General features: G+C 36.9%; 1 protein-coding gene across 1 annotated transcript in view; it reads left to right on the forward strand.

Moving 5' to 3' along the window:
* Positions 1-23261, forward strand: part of gapvd1 (GTPase activating protein and VPS9 domains 1) — a 39324-nt gene extending 16063 nt beyond the window's left edge. The window contains exons 8-27 of the mRNA XM_079381920.1: positions 1920-2077; positions 2176-2305; positions 2784-2909; positions 3023-3196; positions 4953-5078; positions 6359-6493; positions 7212-7331; positions 8400-8477; positions 9225-9571; positions 10307-10394; positions 11989-12060; positions 12137-12277; positions 14668-14797; positions 14971-15083; positions 15501-15660; positions 15838-16025; positions 17140-17353; positions 17632-17704; positions 17783-17980; positions 19997-23261. Coding sequence (XP_079238046.1) covers positions 1920-2077; positions 2176-2305; positions 2784-2909; positions 3023-3196; positions 4953-5078; positions 6359-6493; positions 7212-7331; positions 8400-8477; positions 9225-9571; positions 10307-10394; positions 11989-12060; positions 12137-12277; positions 14668-14797; positions 14971-15083; positions 15501-15660; positions 15838-16025; positions 17140-17353; positions 17632-17704; positions 17783-17980; positions 19997-20137 — 2912 coding nt within the window. The 3' untranslated portion in view covers positions 20138-23261. The remainder of the gene's footprint in view (positions 1-1919; positions 2078-2175; positions 2306-2783; positions 2910-3022; positions 3197-4952; positions 5079-6358; positions 6494-7211; positions 7332-8399; positions 8478-9224; positions 9572-10306; positions 10395-11988; positions 12061-12136; positions 12278-14667; positions 14798-14970; positions 15084-15500; positions 15661-15837; positions 16026-17139; positions 17354-17631; positions 17705-17782; positions 17981-19996) is intronic.
* The last annotated feature ends 2809 nt before the right edge of the window (positions 23262-26070 follow it).

Raw genomic sequence — 26070 nt, forward strand, 5'->3', positions numbered from 1 at the left:
TACTTTCAGTGATGTTCATATTGAAAGTACGTTTTGAGCACTAAGGATGTGAAACTTAAATCTGTGTTGTTAGTAACTGGTTGTTCATATGATTGTGTAGTTGAGGATACACATTTTTTTAAATAAATTATAATATAATAATCATAATATTTTATTTAAGAACAAATTACAATAATAATTTATTATTATGGTTATAAGATAATACCACTGCTATTATTACTACTACTACTACTAATTATAACTATCTAAGATTATTTAATAATATTTACTAATAAAAAATTATAAGATAAAAATATAAGATACTGTCTGCTACTATTTGTTGATGTAGTTCTTATTATAAGATAGGAGGATGATAATAAGAATAACACGTTTTTTTTTCGAATTCTGAAAAAAATCTTAGATGGCATCCTATGTATCTTCCACGGAGACGGCAATCTTAAAATGAGCTTAGTGAAAAAAAAAGTCCTAATAAGACCTAATTATTATTTATTTATAAGATTATTAAATAATAATAATGTTTAAGATACTACTATTACTGCTACTATTTATTGTTGTTGTTGTTCTTATAAGATAGGAAGATGATGATAATAACAATAATAATAATAATTATTATTTTAGAATTAAAAAAAAAAAATCTTAGCTGGCATCTTATGTATCTTTCAGAGACGGTAATCATAAAATGGGTTTAGAGAAAAAAATATGTACTAATTATTATTTATAAGATTCTATAATAACATATGAGATGATACTACTATTTGTTATGATGATTGAGGTCAAAGAAATGTTGATTTAAAATAATATAAAACATTTCATAGAGTATTAAAAAGGTTTAATCAAGGTAATTTAGATATTTTTTTTTTATTATTATTTTTATGATTTTGCCCAATATACCCATGTGGTGGTGGTGGTGTTTTTTTTATTTTTTTTTATTATTATTATTTTTTTTCCTGCATGGTACATAGCGCTGTTAGCTTAGCTACATGTTGATCTATTCAAAATATATTGAAATCGGTTATGAGCCTGGGAGGTTTAAGCGTGGAGTCATAAGGATGCTGAAACAGAAAATCTCTTCTGTACAACTCGCTCAGACATGGACACTAGTTAGTAGTCTTCTATTAATTAACTACTGTCTGTTCTTACAGTCATTTACTGATCTTTTACACACTTTTTATCTTATCCACCAACTATCTGACTTCCCCCTTCTGTCTCTTCCACCTTTTTTCTTGCCTTGCTGCCAATGATCATCAGGACAACAGTTGGCAGCCATAACGTGTTGGGAGCCCTCTGCCACTGCCCTGTCCGCTCATATACCCTTAGTAACCCCATTTGGTGGGTAACCCTGACACTCTGCCATGACCGACATGTACAAATACCCCTGTCCAGCCTCTCACTGCTTCACCCATGCTTTGCCAGTGTGTCCGTGCTATTTTGCTTCTCGCTGTAGCACATCTGGTTTGAATAACTTGCCCCAAGCAATATAAATGTAGTTGCTCAGACAAGCAAAACTGTTTATGAGTGTCATAAATTTAGTAAGATGTACCTGCATGCTTTCAATTATATTCCACACTAGCTGTTTTCTTCATTTGATTTGTTTGCTCTTGTTTTATCCATTCCAGTTTCAATGAATGATGCAAAGTTTTTAGCATTAGAATTAGGTTTCATCAGCCATAAAAAGAAGCAGTCCAATTTGTCTTTAAGCAGTCTGGAACAAAACACGTTTATCGTCTTAAAGAGTTATCTGTAAAAGCTATTTTGCCACAGTTCTCTTAAAAGTTTATGTTCACTTTTATGTTATTGTTGTTGTTTGTTCAGCATTTGTGAGTGCTAGTTCTCATGCAGGCTTTTGCTAACACACTTAGCAGCCTTGCTGTTTCTCTATCCCTAACAGTTTGTCTCCATTCCTGCTCTTCCTCACCCAGCAGGCTCTCGCAGCCGAAGCCGATCTAACATGGCCCAGGAGGGTGAGACTGAAGCCAGCTCCCAGGAGTCTCTGCAGGAGGTCACACCTGAGGAAGTGCTAGTCATCTCGCTGGGAACCTCACTGCAGACCATACCTGGGATGATGTCTGAAAACGAGGTCAGACTCTTGAGTCGATATGTCATGCTGTGTAGGTCTAATTGTAGAAGTTAACAAGTATAGTGGTATTGGTAAGTGACTGCTGTGTCTGTCTGTAGGTTCTGACTCTACATCTTGGAGACGGTGGACAAGGAGATGCCCCTGTTGATGACACCAAACTGCATGGAAAACCTGACAAAACGCTGCGCTTCTCACTCTGCAGTGACAACCTGGAGGGCATTTCTGAGGGTGTGTTTTCACCAGACAACCAGCAGATGGCTCTCTTGTACATAAGCTGTCCCATATGCACCTGACTTTTTTTTTTCCAATATTACCTTTTGTAATAAAATTTCTTATTTTAAAAGATTGCTAGTTTATATCACTCTTTTTATTTAATTTTATTAATATATTTAATAATTTTTTATTAATTAAATTTTATTTTATTTTGTTCTTTTATTTAATTTTATATATATATTTTTTTTCATTATTTAATTTCATTGTATTTTGTTTAATTTAATTTTAATTTTATTTTAAATTTTTTCCCTTGCAGCCAGAAACGGACATTAAGCCCAGGAATGGATATAATCTGCTGTTTTAAATTTGTTTTGTTTTGTTTGTGGGGAGGACTGTTGTTGCAATAAGTGTTCTTTTGGATAAAACCATTAATTATGTAAGTAAGTTAGTAGTAGCTTGTTAGTTAATATGAATAAATGTGGTCTGTCTGCAGGCCCGTCTAACCGCTCCAATTCAGTTTCTTCTTTGGACTTGGAGGTGGAGTCTGTGTCAGAAGGAGGACCAGGGCCGTCTGGTAGCAATGGTGCAGAGGCCTTGCAGCTACTGGAACATGAACAAGGTGACTGTTTTAAAGTTTTTCACCATCTCCAGCAATAAACTAAATATGATTTGTGGAATTTTTCAGTTAGAGTGGTGTAGCTTAATTATTACTCTGGGTTGTTCTTTATGTAGCCACTACACAGGATAATTTGGACGATAAGCTGCGTAAGTTTGAGATTCGGGACATGATGGGACTGACAGATGACAGAGACATTTCTGAGACGGTCAGTGAGACTTGGAGCACTGATGTCCTGGGCAGTGACTTTGATCCCAACATGGATGAGGACCGACTGCAGGAGATAGCTGGTACGATTGCATTTCTGCAAATCTTGCAGTCATGGCTACAGTTAGGCCTATAATGATATGCTTTTTTTTTAGTGTGCTGTTTTCATGTAGGTCATATAAAGTTCATATAACTGTAAATAGTAGTTTTTTCCTCTCTTTGCAATGAAATTTTAGTTTCAATTTCAAGGTTGATTTTTTTACGTTTTTGATTCGGGTGCAAATTACACATTCGATAAGTTAGACAAATTACACCGTGAGATAAGGTTAATTTTGGCACAGTGGCCAGCAAATCCATTACTGCCATCCTGTGGTTAGCTGAAAAGTTGCACTTCTCAATCAAGGAGCTGTAGAATGCAATAGATTCTGTTATTGTAATTATATTCTATCATTGTTTTGCTATTGAAGACATTTTTACAAATCAATTGTCATTTTAGCCATTTTCAGTAATATTTGCATGCAACATTAAATAGTTATAATTGAAGTCATTATTATAATAATGTAACAGTTTTTATATATCGATATATGCTTTCAAATTAGATTGCAATAATGGTCATTCAGAGAAAATCTGAAACCAGTTTCCAAAATATCAGGTAATGTACATTGCCGTTCAAAAGTTTGGGATCAGTGTTTATTTAGTAAGGATGAGTTAAATTGATAAAAAGTGATAGTAAAGACATTTTGAATATGCTGTTCTTTTGAACTTTTTATTCATCAAATAATCCTGAAAAAAGTATCAAGAGTATTAAAAATATCACGTGTGTAAAATTTCTGTACAGGAACAGAGTGATGTGAAGAACAACCTAAAACTGCTTCTCGTTTAATCCCACCACATTCCATCTCTCTCTCTCTCCATCTCTTTCTCCTCCTCTGTCTTTCAGTCAGTCTCTCTCCCTCCACCCCTTCTTTTCACTCTGTTCCTTCGTCTTCCGTGCTCTCTCTCTTTCTCGCTTCCCTCTCACTGACATTCACACAGTCCCTGCAGTCTTATTGACCTTGGTTCCTTCTCATTTGCATCCTCCATTTTTCATCCTTCGGAATATGGCGTTGGGGGACTTTTCCATCATTAAGTGAATTTACAGCGATTTCCTTATGTGTTTTCTCCGAGGGATTGGGTTATGAGATACACATTAAATATCCATTAATACCTCATTATCCCACTGATAAGATTACCATGATAATGAGGTAGAAATTCTAATTGTTTCACTACTGCGGGTGCCACTCATTTAATCATGCACCTGAAAGACGGGTGGCCCAGAGCCCCTGCCTCACTCACTGTAAACAGGGCCAGCGGGGGAAAGCTCTCCTGCAGGCCCACCAAACCTGACCTTGTGCACGTGCGTATGTGGGGAGACGTGACCTGTGGAGAGCTTCATACGGAGCGCTCATGATCTCCGCTTCCGCCCGACCATCAAACGCCCCCGCATGCATGCAAACACCCCCCCGCCATGCTGGCTGTTCACTGTCCCCCTCCCCTTCCAGCGCTCCATCTCCATTCTTCTGCCTTGTTAGGCGTTAGCTCCTGTTGGGAGTGTTTGAGTGAGAGGAGGCGCTGTGTGGGATGCCGGTTGAGAGAATAATGAGGTTATGAGTGATGCTCGGCTCGATCCACACCTCAAAGTCACAACCCTGATGATAACGCGTACGCGTGTCTGCATCTGTGTGTGAGGAGGGAGGCTGCAATTAACCTTTGGCCATCTCTGGCACAGTCCGCCTACCTGCTGCTTTAGATCACAGACACCTCATACCCATGTGTTTCTTATGTGCGTGTTCTCCTCAGGGGCTGCGGCGGAGAACGCCTTGTGCAGCTTGCTGTGTCTGCCGGTGCTTCTGGACCCTTACGGTTCTACCATCTCTGAGACAACGAGCGAGGCGTGGAGCGTGGAGGTTCTGCCGAGTGATTCAGGTGAGAGCTGAACCCATACAAGGATGGTTCAGTTTGACGGTTCAGGTTAGAGTATTCAGTAAAGCCAAAGCTGAATACTAACAGTCATGAAGCTCTTTATTAAATATAGCTCTGTTCCTGACTGCTGGGAAATAAAGTGTTCCATCCATGCTAAAATATACAATTTAGTAACACAAAACTGCTGATATCACTGGTCCAAAGATGGCATTTATTAAACTTACTATAACTGTCTATAAAACTATAGCTTGCGGTGGAGGGTTTCCCAAGCATCCCCTCTGATCTAAATTATTAACCTAAAGCGTCCCTTGAGAACCTGTCAACTTTTTTTTTTTTTTTTTTTTTTTTTTTTTTATAGGATTATGAACGTAAATTAACCATTTTTATCATTTTTACTTTTAATTTTACACACACATTTTTAAACTGTTTAAGTTTAACTATTTAAGTAATTTATTTTCATATTATTTTTTTGCATTTCTGTCACAATTCCTAGTAGGAAAATATGAATCAAGTCGGGCAAAAAAAAAAGAAAACATGGTTTGTATTAAAGCATTCTATCTGTGCTTTGCTACTTGACTATTATTATTATTTCATTATTATTATTAATAATAATAATGTTAAAGATATAAAAATAATAAAATATTATTATTTATAAAACAATGCAGCCTGATTAATAATGATATTAAATAATCTTTTTTTTTTTAATTGTCAACACTCACTGCTCTTTTTTTATTCTTTATTACTGACTGTTTATTTGAATAAACACTTTATATTTTCCATTGTTTTAGTTCAGTTTGATAATTAACATTAACATAACTTTTTTTTATTATTAAACCAATGTAACAATGTAATTTTTGTTGTCGTATCAGGATTTTTTTTTTTTATTTAAATAATGTTGGTATCCATTACTGAAATTTGGTTGTTGTGACAACCCCTAATGATAATCCAACAGGACTGATTATGTTTTGAATCATGCAATTGTGAGTAAGAAATAATGCAAAACCAGGCTGTGCCAGTAGCAGGCATACGGCAGTCTGTGTGTGGTCTTGTCTCCCTGCCCGTTTTGCATCACAAACACTAGAAAGAGAGAATGAGTGATTGTTTTTTCCTTTGTTGGGGTTTGATTCAGTTCTAGGCAGTGGAAAAGTAGACTCCGAAGACCAATTGAGACCTGCATTATTACAAATGAGCACGTAAATGAGAGCCCTCCACGGGGATGCCCTGGGTGTCTTTATGTGTGTGTGGATACACCGTTTTCTACAGTTAATGAATCTGTGTTGCAGAAGCTGCAGACCTGAAGCAGGAGGAACGATTGCAGGAGCTGGAGAGCTGCTCAGGTGTGGGTAGCACTTCAGACGACACAGAGGTCAGAGAGGTCAGCTCCCGACCCAGCACCCCGGGACTCAGTGTCGTTTCAGGTACACATACACAAAAACCTAACTGTCTAAATGCATTCAAATGAGCAATCGCTGTCAGTCTGGAATTGCAGAAATGTGCGAAAGTTAATTTACAGAATTCAACAATCCAAAGGTTTTAACATCTTGCATGTTACATTTGAATGTTGTTCTCTGCATCACTGAGTTCTTTATTCAGCGACTCTTCTTTCCTGACATGCTGATGAAGACGAATAGCCATGTAACACAACACAAACTCCTTGTGGGGAATTTTCCCTGAGGACTTCAGCAGATGGATCGCCTTTCCCTTCCTCCTTCGTTCATTCTTGCCGTTTCCATCTCTCGTTCACCTACTCTGACCTCCCTGGGGATTCTCCTGCCCTCTTTGTGTGCTCAAGGGAGCATTGGCATGGTTTCTTCGCTTCCATGAAGAGCTTTAAATGAAATTGGCTGTTCAACATGGCCACCACTCCATCACTTACACGCTATACTTTTGCTTACTCTCTGAACTATTCTGTAGATATATGCACAGTCGAACTCTAGGCTTGTTTTGCTAAGGCAGCAGAACAAAGTGTTTTTTTTTTTGTTTTTTTTGTCATTTGTTCCTTGTATCAGAGGTACTATGTCATGAAAAGTTTCTTCTTTGACAAACCAAACTACTTCACAGCTCAATAGGTAATATGTTTCCTTCTGTGATTTATAGTTGGAGGTTTTGCTGATTTGTTACATATTGTTTGTGCAGGCATCAGTGCCACGTCAGAGGACATCCCCAATAAGATTGAAGACCTACGCTCAGAGTGCAGCTCAGATTTTGGAGGCAAAGACTCCGTGACCAGTCCAGATGGAGAGGACTCTGCTCATGGTACAAACACACAATCAAGTGACTGATTGGGCACATGCACACGTACACACACTCACTCATTACTTAAAGATGCACCAAGAAAGTTTCACTCCTTAAGATATGAACTGACACAAGCTGTTTTGTGGTGCATAACACAAGTAGAGTCTCATTGTGGCAGCCAAGATGTCAAGGTTTGGCTGGTTAGATGATTAGATGATTCAACTTCAGTGAAACGTAATTCAGACAATATTTGCCACAATGTGTCAGTACCATTTCTGATATCAGCTGATATTAGTGATTTGTTTTATTATTTTTTTTAACATCTGACATTATATGCTCATTTACAGTTGTACCTTTCAGAAGTTTGGGGTCAGTAAGTTTTTGAAATAAGTTTTTATTCAACAAGGATGCATTAAATTCAAAAGTGAATAAAGCCTGAATAATGTTACAAAAGATTTCTGTTTCACATAAAATTTCTGTTTACACTGAAGACTGAAGTAATGGCTCCTGAATATTCAGCTGTGCCATCACAGGAATAAATTGCATTTTAAAATATATTAAAATAGAAAACAATTATTTTATATTGTTAAAATGGTTCACAATATTATTGTTTTACTGCACTTTGAACAAATAAATGCAGCCTTGGTGAGCATTAGAGACTTCTTCCAAAAACATTAAAAATTGTTAATGTTATTGGCTAATGGCTATGCCATTTTATATAACTGCTAGCTCTTCGTTATTGGTCAGGATTTTAATATCAGTGCATCTGTATTGGAAAAGGTGTTGCTGAGAGCATAATGCTGACATATCAGTTGTTTAAAGATGGTGGTAGGAACCAGCGAAACATATGAACAATTAATAACTTGGTGCATCTTTGTTTAAATCCAAATTTGTTGTGAGTTTTGTAAACGCATCTCTAAAGGAGTATGTCAAACTTATCTTCAGATATATGTTTTTATTCACTATTAAATCTTATCATGTACAGCTGTTGAATATGGGTCTTGGGATTTCTGGTGTGGGACTAACATGTATTTTGTTACTCATTTACTTCATCCCTTTATGCAACCCTCCATTCTTCCACCTTTCTAGGAACTCACAGTCTATCCTGTGCACCCTCTCAAGCAGATTCACTGCTGGCCATGTTCGATCCCCTCTCCTCTGGAGAAGGTAATGTCACTTCCCGGCATGCACTGCTGTTGAATGTAGTATTTACACATGTAAGAGCTAGAAAGGAGTGCCATTAATGTGCCTAATGACAAGAGCCCACTAAACAGCATGCGCGCTCTGAAATAAAGCAAGCACTTGCCAGATTTCTATCCTATTATGGCCCATTCTTGTAGAATAGAGGGTTTTTAGGATGTTGGTGTTTAAAGGCAAAATTTGATTTGTGTCCAAGCCTACAAATCTACAATGGAAAGTTGCATAAATGTTGGAGAGACATTGTGAGAATACGTGTGTGTGTGGGGCTAGGTGAGGGGATGACAGGTTGCTAGACCTCACTGCAGGCGTTTTGGCTCAGCAGCCTGTCCCTACTGAGCTAGTGGCACAGGGCTGGCATTGGAAGGCACACAGCAGAGATGCTGTACCCTTGGAACAGGTGGCCTACTTTCACCTGAGGTCTGTCTGACTCTGACAGCTCTCTCTCGCTCTCTCTCTCTCTCTCTCTCTCTCTCTCACACACACATATATACACACACTCCTGCTGACGGTGTGCATGCAACCTTTTTTATGAATGCCAGTTGAACAGAAGTCATGTCACGACCCTGGCTCTAGTTTTGTTTGTCAAGAACTGGAGGTTATGTTGCAAATATCAATATGCAAAAACGTTTTTCTCACAGGTATAGAGTTTAGCCTGTGGCATGATTTAAATACAAAAGCAAAGACCCTCTAAATTTGGGTCAAATGTCTTTGCAGGTTCGTCCACTGGCACCATTGTGCGGCCCAAGGTACACTATCCCCGGCCCCCTCACCCTCCCCCTGACCCGCCCATTCCAGAGGCCAGCATAGCGGGCCACCTGGAGCCTCGTCCACCCCTCTTCCCCCCCCACCTAGCGCAGAGTGACCTGGAGCATCCCAAGCAGAGGCACTCTTACCCTGAAAGGCTGGTCAGGAGCCGCAGCACAGATGTGGTATCCTCTGGCCGCAGACCCAACAGTGATCCCGGTCTGAACCGCAGGACCATGATGGAGGAGAGAGACCCGGCTGGGGCTTATTCCACAGGACCCACCTCCTCTCCCAGCAAGGATTCACTCAAAGGAGATGTGAGAGAGATGGATTTATCAGTTTTGTGTAATCAGTATTTATCTAGACTTGCACTGCTGTATCGATATTATTGCAATTTAAAATAACTGTTTTCTATTTTAATATAATAATTAAAATGTAATTTATTCCTGTGATGCAAAACTGAATTTACAGAAGACATTACTCCAGTGTTCAGTGTCACATGATCCTTCAGAAATAATTTTAATATGCTGATTTGCTGCTCAGCAAATATTTATTATTATTATTATTATCAGTATTGAAAACTGTTGTGCTACTTATTATTTTTGTGGAAACCATGTTTTTATTTCAAAAGAACAGCGTATTTTTGAATTAGATAAAAAATTTTTTGTAACCGAATATATTTTTTGCTGCTACTTTGCTCAATTTCTTTCTTTCTTTCTTTTTCTTTCTTTTTCTTTCTTTCTTTCTTTCTTTCTTTCTTTCTTTCTTTCTTTCTTTCTTTCTTTCTTTCTTTCTTTCTTTCTTTCTGTATCCTTCATTAATGAATTCATTGTCAGTTCATTGTTCAAATTAAATGAGTAGGAAAAAAATATCTTCTGCTATGTAAAATTTTAATTTCGGGGGGAGAAAATCTACTTAACTAAGTTATATAAACTGAAACTTAAATATTTTTTCTTAATTCACATTTCAAGTTAATTGAGGTCAAGTAATTGACAATGTAAATGTTTGAGTGAATTACTTCCTTAAATGATCTTGTTTTTGTATGTGTTCAGGCTGAGGACAGAAAGGACAGTGATGATGAGAAGTCTGATAGGAACAGACCCTGGTGGAAGAAGCGCTTTGTTCCTGCCATTCCTAAAGGTGAGGAGCCAAACTCTTATTCCCTGAAGGTTCTTGTAATGAGTACATGCCTGCCTTTATGCTGTGGATCAGTGGCCAATGGCTAGAAAATTGCATTTAAATATAAAATTGCTGGCAATTCTGTTTGAATGTGGGGACAAGTGCTCATAATACCTGCTTCTATTATTAGTCCAAATGGAATGATGGCAATAAAATAACTTTAACTTTAATATTGGCTGATACTGATATGGTCACTGCTCTAATGTGCATCCCTACAACTATAAGACTTGTGCAAAACGTTAAATGTGTACTTGGATTGTTGCATTTCTGAATGTGAATCAGTGTTTCTAATTGGAGGAGAATTTGTCTTATGTCTAAGAAAATATTGTTCATTTAAAAAAAAAGTGTTTTCTATTGGCTGTTCTTTTCTTTCAGATGTTTGACAATTAAACACTAAAGATGTTTTGTATGGAATTGCCTTGTACATTTAAATGTTTGGGGTATAAAGTATATATTATATTGTATATATATTTTTTCAGTATTCTTTGAATATAAAGTTCAAAAGAACAGCATTTATTTAAAAAGTAGAAATCTATTGTAACATTATAGCCTAAATGTCTTTTCTGTCACTTTTGATCAATTTAATGACAAACTAAAAGACAAAAACAATTTTTTGGACAGTCAAACTCCCAAATGCAACTCGATTCGGTCTAACTTTCTGATGCTCATTAGCAATTAGGATTTAGCATGGCTTGGGTTTGTGTTTGTGAAGCCCAACCCTGTCTGTTGCTGTCTGTGTTCCTCACACAGTGCTCTATTGGACTGCAGAGGGTGAACTCCCAGGTAACCCACTCTTCAAGTTCTCTCCCACTCAGTCTAGTGCTGTACACTAGAAGCCCGAATATTGGCTAGCACCTGTAGACTTCTCCTCACTACTGCGTGACGGCTCGAGCTGTGACGTGACACAGTCAAGCTTCATCTTTTCCTTCATGCAGCCATCTTGGTTTTCCATAATTTATTTTGCAGTGGTTGAACTCAATATAAGGATTTTGCTCAAATATGCACTTGAAAAAGATGCATAATTTTCTGTAGAGATATAAAAACTACCTACTTTGGTATCAAGTCAAAACTAAAATGAGTAATTAAGAAAATTAAATACTTTATTAAATTAAAAACAACAAGATTGTTTACTAGCATAACTTTTAAATAACTTTTTCTTGTGGAATCAAAATTAGTGTTCAGAATCAATAAATTTTACTCTTCTTGGCAACTATTGAAATTTTGGTATCGGAACCTCAATTTTCATAATATTAAGACAACCTCATCAGTTTGTTTTCGCACACAGCCTTCACACGCGCATACACATGACATTCTGCAGCATAGAGGCCCACATCTATGTGTTTGCACTTTAGTAGTGACATGCTTCCTGTTTTAGTTCCCCATTACTGAATATTTGGTAGTGGCTTAAAAGCATTCAAAGCATGTTCGTCCATTTGGTACAGTGGACCGGAGAAGGGTCCGTGTCTTGAGGTTTGCCTTCTTGTAGGAGCACGGCTGCAGTATTGTGTGATTTTTATTTTTTTGTGAGAATAACTGTTCCTGTTAATTCTTGCAGTGCCAATCGGGGGGCTGCGAAAGCGGGACAAGCCGGAAAAAGACGAACAAGGAGCAGAGAGGGTACCACAAGGTATGCTTTCATTTAACTCTTATTAAACACTCACTGCAGCCATTGTCCAAGCTGACCACGTGTGTATGCATCTCAGGTATACCAGATGAGCCGTCACCATTCAGGCAGAGCTCCAAGACTCAGTCAGCAGAGGCCATAATGGACAAGTACAAGTACATCATGGAGAAACGACCCACCCACAGTGATGGGGGAGTTGCTGGAACTTATGTTGGACAAGGTTTGTCATATGATAATGTTCATACTTTATATAGAAACTGTAGAAACACTCTCTTTCTTTAGTATTGTGGAATAAATAACTAAAAGTAGTGATGCTTCGAACATTTTATAGTAGTCTGGTACAGACACTGTAGCTTGTGCAGCATCGTTCAATTCATTGTAGTAAATTGGTTTGTGCAGATGGTTCATGTAAATACAGGTTTTTTTTTGTAACTTATTTCAAAAAGTGAAACTTTCATATATTTTAGATTTATTACATGTAAAGTAAAACATTTCAAAAGTTGTTTTGCTTTAATTTTGATGATTAGAGCTTAGAGCTCATGAAAGCCAAAAATCAGTATCTCAAAATATTAGAATATTTACATTTGAGTTTCAATTAATGACCATCCCTACAGTATAAATTCCGGGTATCTCTTGTTCTTTGAAACCACAATAATGGGAAAGTCTGCTGACTTGGCAATGATCCAGAAGACAAACATTGACGCCCTCCACAAAGAGGGTAAGTCACAGAGGGTAATTACTGAAAGGTGTGACTGTTTACAGAGTGCTGTATCGAAGCATATTAAATGCAAAATTGACTGGAAGGAAGAATTTGGGTAGGAAAAGGTACACAAGCAACAGGGATGACTGCAAGCTTGAGAATACTGTCAAGCAAAGCTGATTCAAACACTTGGGAGAGCTTCAAAAGGAGTGAACTGAAGCTGGAGTCAGTGCATCAAGAGTCACCACGCTCAGACGTCTTCAGGAAAAGGGCTACCAAGCCACTTCTGAACCAGAGACAACGTCAGTAGCGTCTTACCTGGGCTAAAGAGAAAAAGAACTGGACTGTTGCTCAGTGGTCCAAAGTAAATTTTGCATTTAATTTGGAAATCAAGGTCCCAGGGTCTGGAGGAAGAGTGGAGAGGCACAGAATCCATGTTGCTTGAAGTCCAGTGTGAAGTTTCCACAGTCAGTGATGTTTTGGGCTGCCATGTCATCTGCTGGTGTTGGTCCACTGTGTTTTCTGAAGTCCACAGTCAACGCAGCCATCTACCAGGAAATTTTAGAGCACTTCATGCTTCCTTCTGCTGACAAGCTTTATGGAGATGTTGATTTCATTTTCCAGCAGGACTTGGCACCTGCCCACACTGCCAAAGGTACCAAAAGCTGGTTCATTGACCATGGTGTTACTGTGCTTGACTGGCCAGCAAACTCGCCTGACCTGAACCCCATAGAAAATCTATGGGGTATTGTCAAGAGGAAGATGAGAGACACCAGACCCAACAATGCAGATGACCTGAAGGCCGCTATCAAAGCAACCTGGGCTTCCATACCACCTGACCAGTGCCACAGGCTGATTGCCTCCATGCCACGCCGCATTGATACAGTAATTCATGCAAAAGGAGGCCCAACCAAGTATTGAGTGCATAGAAATGAACATACTTTTAAGAAGCCTGACATTTCTGTTTAAAATATCCTTTTTTTTATTGATCTTATGTAATATTCAAATTTTCTGAGACTGAATTATCTGACAATTTTCATTATCTGAAAGCCATAATCATCAAAATTTCAAGAAATAAAGGCTTGAAATATTTCACTCTGTGTAATGAATCTATATAATATATGGGTTTCACTTTCTGAAATGAATGACAAAAAATATTGACCTTTTTCACGATATTCTAATTTTTTTTAGATACCTGAGGTACCTTTTGAGGTACCTGCATATCAAGCATGAATCACATAAATTCACAGATTTTGACAAACAAAAGGATTTGTTTTATACGATTTATTTTTATTTATTTTTTAAATAATTTTTAACACAAATAATATTTTATAGATCTTATGGAGTACACACACACACACACACAAAGTTGTATACTCTGTTTTTTTTTTTTTATCCAAGTTCAATTTGATTAAATTATTTATTGTATTGTTTGTATCTATTTATTCAATGTTAAATCGGTCTCTGTCATTAAATAGCCTGTGAAGCTGATATGGCATAAACTTAATTGGGTCAATAAAACAAGAATAATTTATTGAATTTATTGATAATTTATTTAAGATTGATCAGCTAATCAGTGTGTAGAAGTTCCTCTCATTAATTTGTTGTCAAATACATTACGCTTAGTCTTTTTTGACAGTTATATGAAATTAAATACGAAAATAAAACAGTTGGTTTTGTTAGAAACTTGAATTGTTTGGAACAGCGCTGGAAATAGTGATGATATAGTTGCAGTAATTCCAGTAAACTATTCTTTTAACTACTTTAAGAATAGCTTGACTGTAGTTTTTAAAATGGCTTCCCCAACACTGCTTATGCTGCATCTTACTCTCATCTGTTAGACAGAATTTATCAATGAAACAGTTTGTCGTCTGCTGTTTTGTAACTGTTCTGCTGTGTTTTTTTTTCAGAGCCTTGTAGAGAAGGAGACAGTGAGCATGACTCCCCTAAAGATGAAGCTCTGCAGAACATCTCTGCAGATGACCTTCCAGACTCTGCCAGTCAGACAGCGCCACCTCAGGACAAGACATTCTCCTTCAGGTGTCTCAGACAAACTAACTCTCACTCACACATTATTCTCTTGAAAGTAAAGTCAGTACATTCTGAAAGTCTAAGTCTCAGAAAACAAAATGGCAATGAACATTTAACAGAATCAGAATGAGGAGTGAATTTTGATCTAACGTGTGCATAACCTGTCTTTTGTATCTCTGCAGTGATATTAAAAAAAAGCTACGCCTGGCGTTGTGCTCTGCAGATTCGGTTGTATTTCCCATCATTCCACCGGCAACAACACGTAACGGTCTCCCAGACCATGCAGATCCTGAAGGTTGCTTATTATCTATATTATCTTCAATTATCTATACTTGCCTCATACTATACTTCTTACAAAGCTGTAATATGTTTCTTTTAGTTTATAATAATAATAATGATAATAAATGAATATTATTTTAAAACGGTATTATTTTTATATAATTAAAACTATTAACTGCTAAAAAAATATGCAATTATTAGTGTTGTTAATAATAATGGTCATTATAATTAATGCTACAATTATTTATTTTTTATTTTATAAACTTGTTGTTGAGTTTTTATGCTAGTATGCAGTCCTGTTTAAATGGAACCTTCATCTGAACTAAAGTTTTTGTAGCTCTGTACACATGGGGTGAAAGTAGCTGTTCCGCAGGTTTTGAGGTTCAAAACGCTGTGCATTTATGTCTGGCCCCTGTCTCCTCTCTCTCCTCAGACAACGAGACCGTGTGCTTTCTGAAGGTGCAGCTGGCGGAGGCCATTAACCTGCAGGATAAGAACCAGATGGCTCAGATCCAGGAGACTACGCGCTGCGTCAGCCACCTCGACCCCCGCACCTGCAGAAAACTGCTCACTGCCATGGCAGAGGACTACAGGTACGCACATTACTCTCTTATTCTCTCTCTCTTAATGTCTCCCTAACTTTGTCACATTGTTTCTCTTTTACTCACTTCTTTCACACACATCTGTAAATCACCGTTTAATAAAAGATTGTGCTGACATATTTTTGGGCATGACTCCATAATGAGCGCTGTGATTGTTTTGTGCAATAGGAAGCGGGCTCCGTACATCGCCTATCTGACGCGGTGCAGGCAAGGCTTGCAGACGTCACAGGCTCATCTGGAGCGACTCCTGCAGAGAGTGTTGAGAGATAAAGAAGTGGCCAACCGCTACTTTACCACCGTCTGTGTCCGGCTGCTCCTGGAACACATGGAGTCAAAGATGCTTGACTTCATCAAAGGTGAACATACATGCATCTCTATGAATACAAAATGAAAGTTGTAGTTGCACTCATGGTGTTGATTGGATATCCCAGTGCATTTGAGTCATTCTCAGAGCAGAGGTGGATATTTGTCTCATTAGAGCTGAGATTTCAGACTTTAATTACCCGATGGTTACTAGGTAGCTGGAGTTCTCCATTTTTTGTGTGTGTGTTTTACAGCTAATTGTATAGTTATGTATGCATGGCTAGCCCTTTTCAGACTATAGTGACTTATATTACACACCTAGCTAAAGTCCTACTCTGTAGTTTAGTGGATTAATGATGTCTGAGATTGTATTCATGGAGAACTGCAGACAGGTTGCAGTCTCATTAATAGACCAGAAACATCACAGTGCAAGTAATTTAAAAATACAGTACTGTTAAGAATATTGAGGTTGCTTAAGAACTGTTTTAAAGTCTCATGTTCAGTAAGCCTGCATTTGTTTGATCAGCAATGCAGTAAAAACAGTAATATTGTAAAAAAAATTACAATTTAAAATGTTAAAAACATGGAATATATATTAGAATGTAATTTATTCTTATAAGGGCAAAGCTGAGTTTTCTGCAGCCATTAATCTTGCCTTTAGGATCCTTCAGTCTTACATGATCCTTCAGAAATCATTTATTCATATGTTTCTTATTATTATCAATGATGAAAATAGTTGTTCTGCTTAATACTTTGTGGAAGCATGATACATTTTTTTCAAATGAACAGCGTTTACTTGAAATGTAAATCATTTGTAACATTAGAATAGCTTTACTGTTAGTTTAATTCAATTTAGTACATCCTTGCTAAATATTGTTTATTTTGGTGTTAGAAAAAATTTAAAGTCTTACTGACCCAAAACTGAATGGTGTATAAAATGAATAAAATACTTAGCAGTAAATTTGCGCACATGATCTGTGTAAATAACATGATTTTATTTGCTGTAAACAGGCAAAATAAAGTGTCTGAAACAGCTACATCTGGTCGAAAATCTAAAATATTTTCTAAGTGCAAAATAAAATTACCCATGTGTACATTTAAGTGGTTGTATTAAATGATAGTGTGAGATCCCTGCATTTAAGTCTGACTGTCTTTGTGGTTCTGCAGCATTTCAGGGCTGCACAGCAGCTGATGATAAGACAGCAGCCGTGGAGGATTTCCTGCGTTACCTATATGGAGCCATGGCCCATGATGCCATCTGGCAGTACGCCAGTGAAGAGCAGCTCCAGGACGCCCAGATGGCCATCGAACGCAGCGTCATGAACCGCATCTTCAAACTGGCATTCTACCCCAATCAGGATGGGGACATCCACAGAGACGAGTGAGGAAACTCATAAATCCTTCTTCCTTATTCCTGTTAATTTCCACATTGTTTCTAAACCAGATGTGATGCATGATGCAACCTCCTCTATACTAATTTGTCTGACATTTTGTCAGTCAGACATGGTTTTTGCCTTTGTCGTGCCCACAATGAAATATTATTGGACTAAAATCCTGTTTATGCCTGCATAAATACTAAATATGTTTCAAATGCCTATGATTGTTAATTTGCACAAGAAAATGGTATAAGTGGTTAATGATATGTCTCCTTTATCCAAGGCTGTTCCAGGAGCACATTCAACGTCTGTCCAAAGTGGTGACGGCCAATCACAAAGCCCTGCAGATCCCAGAGGTAACCATTTTACGTCTCAGAATTAGTTAGAAACCAAGACAGAAAAATAGCTTTTAATCTCTGTGTGAATCTGTGCAGGTGTATCTGAAGGAGGCGCCGTGGCCCTCAGCACAGGCTGAGATCAGGACCATCAACGCCTATAAGACCCCACGAGATAAAGTACAGTGCATCCTGCGCATGTGCTCCACAATTATGAACCTGCTCAGCCTAGCCAATGAGGACTCTGTACCCGGGGCAGACGACTTTGTCCCTGTGCTCGTCTTTGTCCTGATTAAAGTGAGTTAAGAGACACAACCATAGAGTGATAATGCTCATAATTGCATTAAGTGTGTTGTGCATTCTGTAACAGTACGATGATAATTTCTGGTAGTTGGCACTAAGGCCCATAAGCATTAGGGTCTAAGTAATCAAATATGGCATTTAATAAAAATATCTCTTTAGAAGTTCATTAAATAAATTCAGCTTGTTCTGTTATCATAACTACAGTACATCAGTAACACATATTGGCTTTATTAAACAGCTTTAAGATGAAAAACTGCACATGCTTTCAACTACAAGCAACTGGCAATAGTTATTTTGTAAGAGCAGGATTCATTGCTTTGTCCTTTTAAAAAGATACCTATTATTCATTTGTTTTTGCCTCCCTGATGCTTAAAAACCAGCTGCACAGTTATATTTCCAATAGGGCTGGGTGATAAAAGGATAACGACAATTAGCGCAATGTAGTTTTACTTGATAAAATGATAACAAGAGCTTAATAAATGTTTGATATAATGTTTATGTGCCAAAAGCTGATCAAAACAATGCTACTTATTTGCATCGTTCCACACGGACCTATATCCGCTCAGCTCAAAGTTCAAATGGCAGCGCAGCGCGAGATTACTAGAGCACTGTGTTTACTCGCTAATAAGTGTTGGGTAATGCGACCACAGTGAAGCGCTTGAGTTCAGCGAGCAACACAAATGACTCTGTGATTTAAACTAATTTACAGCCAGATGAAACCGCGCTGAGAAACACTGTGTACAACATTACAGTCAGAAGGCTTTTCAATCTAAATCGCTATTGTTTACAGTGGATTTACTGTAGTAACACTAACTACACCATGGTATTGTGGTAGAAATGTGGGCTATTCATATAGAATTTTATTAAATACATTTAAAACATGCCTACATAAGTAAAGGAGTAATAGAAAATAGTGTTTTTTTGTGATTTAAGCTATAGCATTTACGCATTTATACTAAATGTATTTAGACTCCTGTTTTTCATATAAATACTTAGAAACCATATAGATACATTTTTACCTTGGTATTGAGGTGCTATATGCTATATGAATATAAACTGTGATTAAAGATACTTGTCAAATACAGAAACTAAGTAAATAATTTTTCTATTAAGATATTTATTTTAAGGAAAAATGACTGGAAAAGTGTAAAGAACTCAAAAACGTGAAGTGTTTGTCGTCATGTGACCATAAGAGTAGTTTAAAAGCACAATTAATGGTCTGCTTTCTATAACTTTCACTTAAGAGCAAAAATCTGCCTTTAAACTTGAAAGAAATATTTGAGTTATTGTGATATTTATCGATATCATGCTAATTTTTTAGCCATATCGCCCAGCCCTAATTTCCAATATTTGCTGATACGAAATTATTATTTTTTTTTCAAATGACATTTATTTAAAATCAAAAACAGAAACTATACATTAGCCAGTAAGGCATGGTACTGAGATAGTGTGCATCACTGCTACAAAAGACACAAAAAAATATATATATAACGAGATATTTATATATAAATATATATATATATTGTTGAAGATTATTCTTTTTAAGTTTAATTTTAAATACATTACGTTTAAATGTTTTGTGGTTGGTAAGATTTTTTGTTTTTCAAAGAAGTCTCTCATGCTCACCAAGTCTGTATATATTTGATTAAAAAAAAATACAGTAAAAATGTAAAAAGAACAGCATTTATTTGAAAAAAGAAAAAAATACTTTTGAATGCTACTTTGCTTCAAGGTTAAAACCTGTGAAGTCTTCATAAACAAACTTAATGCACTGATACTAATACTAGAGTTTTTGTTTGCTTGATGTGTGTAAGTTTAGTTATTGTGTATGTGTGGGGGGGGTTTCAGTTTTCCCTACCCATACCGATTTGCATTTTCTATGCACACACCCACACCAGATTTTCTAAACTTGTAAGTGCACTTGAATGTGAAAGCATGCACAATGTGGGTGGTCAGATGTTATCTCGTACGTTAATTTCCCCCTCTCCCTTGTTCTCTCCCTCCCTCCAGGCAAACCCACCCTGCCTTCTGTCCACCATTCAGTACATCAATAATTTCTACGCCAGCAGGCTGAGCGGGGAGGAGTGCTATTGGTGGATGCAGTTCACTGCCGCCGTGGAATTCATTAAAACCATCGACGATCGCAAGTGAAGCAGAACAGCCACCTGTATGGGCAGACTGTAGGAAGGAGAAAGAGAGAGACAGAGAGAGAGAGAGAGGACAGCGCGGACAACTCTCCCCTTCATCGAGAACGTACAGCACAGCATTGCCTCAGTCTGTATAGCTGTACATAGAAGCAAAAACACTTCAAGTTTAAATTCGATCAAACATTAGATATGATCATGACAGGTTTTACTACGCTGGGGTGTTAAACGAATAAAAACAAAAAACACGGCAGGTGGCGACATTGTCGCTCTCTGATCTCGCTTATAACACGTCTTTTTCTGTAGTACTGGGGAGGTGCTGGGGCTTAGAATCAAATTTTATATTAAACACAGATTTATCAAGTAATTAGCTCTGTTAAAACATACCTATCGAATGAAAAAGGGACCAGGAATTACCTGCAATGATCATGTGTCGGGACGCTTCAGAGGGGAATCCATGATTCTGTCCTTGTATAAACCGTGCAATCTCACCCCGTTCAAAGCTAACAGTCACACGTCGAGTCATATCGAAGAATGCGTATCGAATATCGAACGCGTCACTATGGATGCTGCCAGTGATTCAATGTTACAGTTTATCAAATTAATCATGCCATTATTTTAATAGGGCAGCTTGTTCTATGAATGTAAACAGGTGTTGTCATTATTGTACATTCATTCTTTCTTACGTTTCCCAGACAATTTGGAAATAAGGGCCCACATATTTATATAAAATAAAATGTATTTATTACTTAACTCCTGTATTTAATGTTTTATTATATTTACTGACGTGTTCCGTGAATTAGATGTCGGGCAGATGCACACAGTTCAGTTGAGGAAACGAGTTCTAGAAATCTTCAATCTCACAGAGAGCTGCTAAAACAGGGTGTCTTCACATTAGCGGATAGAGTTGTAAATTAGTGCCTTGCTGATATTTGCAGTAACACTTGTTCTTTTAGGTTTGGTGGGTTTTCTGCCACATCTCGCGTTTCTTGCGTCTTCCTTGAAGTGAGGAAGTCGGATCTGTCAAAGTCAAGCCTGGCTAAACGACACTATGCTATTAATAACAAAGTACAATATGCCAAGTAGAAACACCCTACATTTGGACAGTCAGTATGAGGATTGTTATTTGTGTTGAATAGATGGAAAATTGACTGCTGGGTCTTATGATATGGTCTTGCATGAGAGGTATTGCTGTCATCCCCAGAAAATATTTTTATTTAGTTTGCTACTGACCTTTACTTGTGTTGAAATTCCATGTATTGTTTCAGAGTTCTTACTTTTGTAAGATTAAATCATTGTTATATTTTATAATGCAATTCCCAAGTAAAACTATGAGTTAGGAGGAATATTTTTGTGTGATTTTAAGGTTCACTCTCAGAAAAAAATGTGTAGGATGTACCCTCAAAGGGACAACTTATTTACCCCTAAATGGGCCATAGTAGTACCTTAAGTACGAACATGCACATTTTAGGGGTAAATAAGGTGTTCATCCCAGTGACAAGCTGGTGCAAATTTTGCATATTTTTTTCTGACAGTGTGTTGTTTGAGTTTAGAGAGCAAAGAACACTTTAACACTGTGGCATCATTATCAATGCTAGTGTATTGATGTTGAGGAGAATATATACTGATACAGTCTACCTCGTGTCATAACCCCTTAACAGCTAGCACATATTCTTCATAACAGATTTTGCTCTTGATATCAAATGAATTACAGCACATTATATTATTTAAACAGGAATATGAAATATCACGCTCTGTGTTATTGTTAAATTATCTTTATTAGATCAGAACTTCCCACTAACCTTTGCACACCAGTAGAACTAGGGCAAAAGAAATGTATTCTTAATATTATACGTGGTGATCAGAGTATCCTGCTTCAAATCTGTCTTTTAATGTTGCTCTTAAACATCTAAAAGCAAATGCTGAGGGCTGGGTATTGGTTTTGGTCCTAAATATAGTAGATGCACTTAGAACAATTAGTTCTACCTCTGACTATGTACATAAAGGGATGAATAATATGTAATGCGTTCTTTTCCTCTAGCTTTTGTAGCCTTTAGAGCTCTGTATATGCTTTTTCTTTCTGATTTGAATGGTGCATGAACTCGATATCGCCAGTTGCTACCATGTATCTCTCTCTTGCACAAACTGTAATATGAAGAGCATCAGCGACAAGACTCACTTCGCAGTGCACTTTGGAACAACACTGATATTCTGTATATTATAGCATTTTATATTCTATATAAATGTTATAACAGAATATCTCTGTTTTTATTTGTTCCATTTAAAGTCATAATGTGATATATATACAAATATATCTGTAATGTGGAATCGGGTGTTGATGATTAAACATCTCAATATCTTGAATGGTTCATGCTATCAGATTGTTTTGGTGCTCTTTTTGGTTGAATTTTTCCCCTACAGCAGCAATGTTGCATTTGGTGGTATCTGCATCTTGGTGAAAGTAGTTGCCAAAGGAATCAAAGACTATATTTTCATGACATTCTTATACTGACGTTTTTTTGTGTACATAGCCTGTCCTAACTAAAACATGCACTTTGAGGGTTGTGTAACCTGTGGCAAATATTTAAAGAGGATTTGATCTGGATTTGCTTGTTTCTTTTGCCCCCAACCCCCCCTCATGGTATGCTTGAGATTGAAAGGCTGGTGTTTTTGGTGTAACTGGAAGAAATAAAAGGTGACGGTCTCAATGTTCAAATATGCTAACCTAAGACTAATTGCATAATCTTTGTGATTTCCAATAGGGCCTTTTTAATTAAACCAGTGAGAGCGTTTGAATAAAATACACTACTATTCGTTTGTTCACTGTTCTAGCAGAAGTGACTCCAGCGACGATTTCTGGTGTAAACAGGGTTTTGGGGTAATGAACTGAACTGGCTATGTTGACTGAGAGCAAGGCATTGTACTCGATCTGTATTTAAGAGCTTTATAATCCCTACTGTACAATGTTGGTCCACTGTTTTGAAGAGCATGCTAAGAAAATTATGGGTAATGCTTGCATTTGTAAGCTTACTCATTTGGGCTACTGTTGGGAAGACATTCTGTGTGTTGTTGTTTTAATATAAACTGTACAAAAAAAAAAAAAATGTATATGATTAAAGACTTTTTCCGTGAACATGCAATGTCTGTTTTTACGCCAAATGTCCTTCTGCCTGTGTTCTAGCTTTTTGATTTAGTTAACCGCGCTGACCTAAACTTCCTGAAGCAGCCAAGGTCAGACAGTGGAAAGACTTTCTTCACAACTGTTCATTCTAAAAAGTTTGATCAACAAAGACATAACTGCTTTAAAAAACTGGCTTTCTGTCGAACTTTACACGTCGATGTCTGTCACCTCACGCTACGTGCCAGGCTTGAATATGACGAAACAAAGGGTGCCACAAATAGCAATGCCCCTGCACTCGCCACACATTTAATTACCACTGACAACTGTATAGCGGATTTGTAATTGGAGATTTTTTCAGCGTAATAGGCTAGGCTCTCGTTCGCTCTCTCTCTCCCCTGCCCTTACCACTCCAGTGCTCTAATTGTAATCTTTCCATCAGAGGAAAAGAACACAGCGGGGCGCCTTTGCTACTCTTGATGATATCTCCGGTTGTTCATTTAAATTCAAATTTGGCTAGAAAAAGGGTAATTAGTTGTATTAATAAGCCGAAATGACTCGCTTGGTTGGGAGATGAGATGGCTTTTGTTTAGGTGAGATCGGGTGGATATCGGCAGCCCCCCTGTGTGAGATGGAGGCCTTATTGGTGAAACAGGCTGGTCATATGAATAAACTTTGATTATACGACACGAGGTCGTCGCCCCCCATCTAAACACATTTGGCAATCCTCTGGCCGTGTTATTGTCGTTTATCCGTTTGTAAACAAAGGTTCTTGGGGGTTTGCTGATTTGATTGTGCATGCTGGATTTGGGAATGGGTTTTGTCTGATGCAACTGTGTTACATATTGATGTCAGATTGTTGCATGAAGATCTAAACAGCCTGAGGGCCAAGCCCAGATGGCACTGAAATCACAGATCATCAGTCCAGTGAGGCTCACAGGACTACACACACACACACACACATGCACTCACACAAACTATTCAGTCAGGATTTTTATTTTTTTTTTAATATATGTTAGGCTTGCTTGATTCACATGGTTTGTGATTCACATGCAGCTGCAAGTTTTATGGGTCAGCTACCTTAACAGGCTACCCCTATGTACTGTATGTAATATACCCAATATGTGACCTTAGACCACAAAACCAGTCATAAAGGTCAATTTTTCAAATTGAGCTATTTGAAAATCTGGAATCTGATCTGAAAATTTAAAGCTGTCCAAATGAAGTCCTTAGCAATGCATATTGCTTAGCAAGAGGAAATTTACAAAATATCTTCATGGAACATGATCTTTACCTATCCTAATGATTTTTGGCATAAAACAAAAATCGTTAATTTTGACCCATACAATGTTTTTTTTGTTTGTTTTTGGCTATTGCTACAAATATACCGGTGCTACTTATCAGTGAATTCAATTTGATAGACGATTTTTTAATTTTTTAAATGATAGTAATACTAATAATACTGCTACTAATAATAGCTGTACTAGCATTTTTTTGGATATGTTAAGGAAATAAAATTATAATAATATTTTATTTTAGCTTATTATAGCTTATTATATACCTTTTTCTTTCTTCAAATTTTTTTATATTTAAACCACCCATACTTTTTTGACTATACATTATGCAAAAAAGTATTTGTTATTATTGTTATTATTATTATTTATATATTTAGTTTCAGTGAACTCAAAATTTGAAAGCAACCAGGTTTCTCTAAGTTAAACATGTATTTTTTTAAAAACAATATAAATCAGAAATTTATGATGTGTGTTCAAGTAATGTTTTGCATTGTCGTACTAAGTAATGCGTTGCATTTTGTTTTATAATTTGTTATTAGATCCGGACAAAACTGTCATTAACCCATACATATTGACTGATTATATTGTGTTACATTGCGTTTTTTTTTTTTTTTTTTTGTATAATGCGTGTTTAGTCCAGTAGGTAGCTAAATTTGTCCGCACACTGCAAAAAAAAAAAAAAAAAAAACTGACCAAAAAAGTCTAGCAAAAATCCAATTATTTATTTTTCAAGGTGAAAAAGTGACAAAAGTGCAAAATGTATTAAAAACAGACCAGAGAGCAGACGTTTCAGCCCATGCTTTCTTCAGTGATCAATAATGCGTGTATAAAAATTCACAATTATCAATTTCAACTGCAGTTTAGTTGAAATTTGTATGGTGTTATTTCAACCTCAGAGAGTGAACGTTTAATTACCTCATGTTCCATTATGAAGCTGGGCTAGGTTGCTCTGAACTAAAGTCATAATATGCGATTGACAGAATTAATGTCAATAAATGTGCAGAAATGAATAGGTCTGAGTGGGTGTCATTCTCGCAGTGACCGCCAGATGGCAGCCTCGCCATTTGCGACCAGCGCTTCTGATGTCCCCGAAACAAAGAACACATTCAGATCCTGTAGCTATAAAAAATACACACCATTTTGTGAAACCTTCCTTTAAAATAGCCTACATAATTTAGACAATCAGTAATGCTGATAAAATAAATTAAATAAAAAATACAAATGCAAGATGGTACGTTCAGATATAAACACCTAATAATTAGAAAATGTAAATAACAGCTGAATTATTCTCATTAGCAAGGTTATGGTTATCAAATCAAAAATCTCATGTTTAAAAACCATAATGTACGATTTTGTAGATTACATTATAATAATTACATTTTGTGATATTCTAAAATCTAAAATTTTACTTTTCACTTATAAGAAAATATTCTTAATCATTCACAACTGCATTCTTTAACAAAGTGTATGGGAGCTTGTGGATCTTATATAACTGTACTTTTGATAAATATTTCTGGTCTAGGCCCC

Source organism: Barbus barbus (genome assembly GCF_936440315.1).
Source record: "Barbus barbus genome assembly, chromosome: 28".
NCBI classification, from domain to species: Eukaryota; Metazoa; Chordata; class Actinopteri; order Cypriniformes; family Cyprinidae; genus Barbus; species Barbus barbus.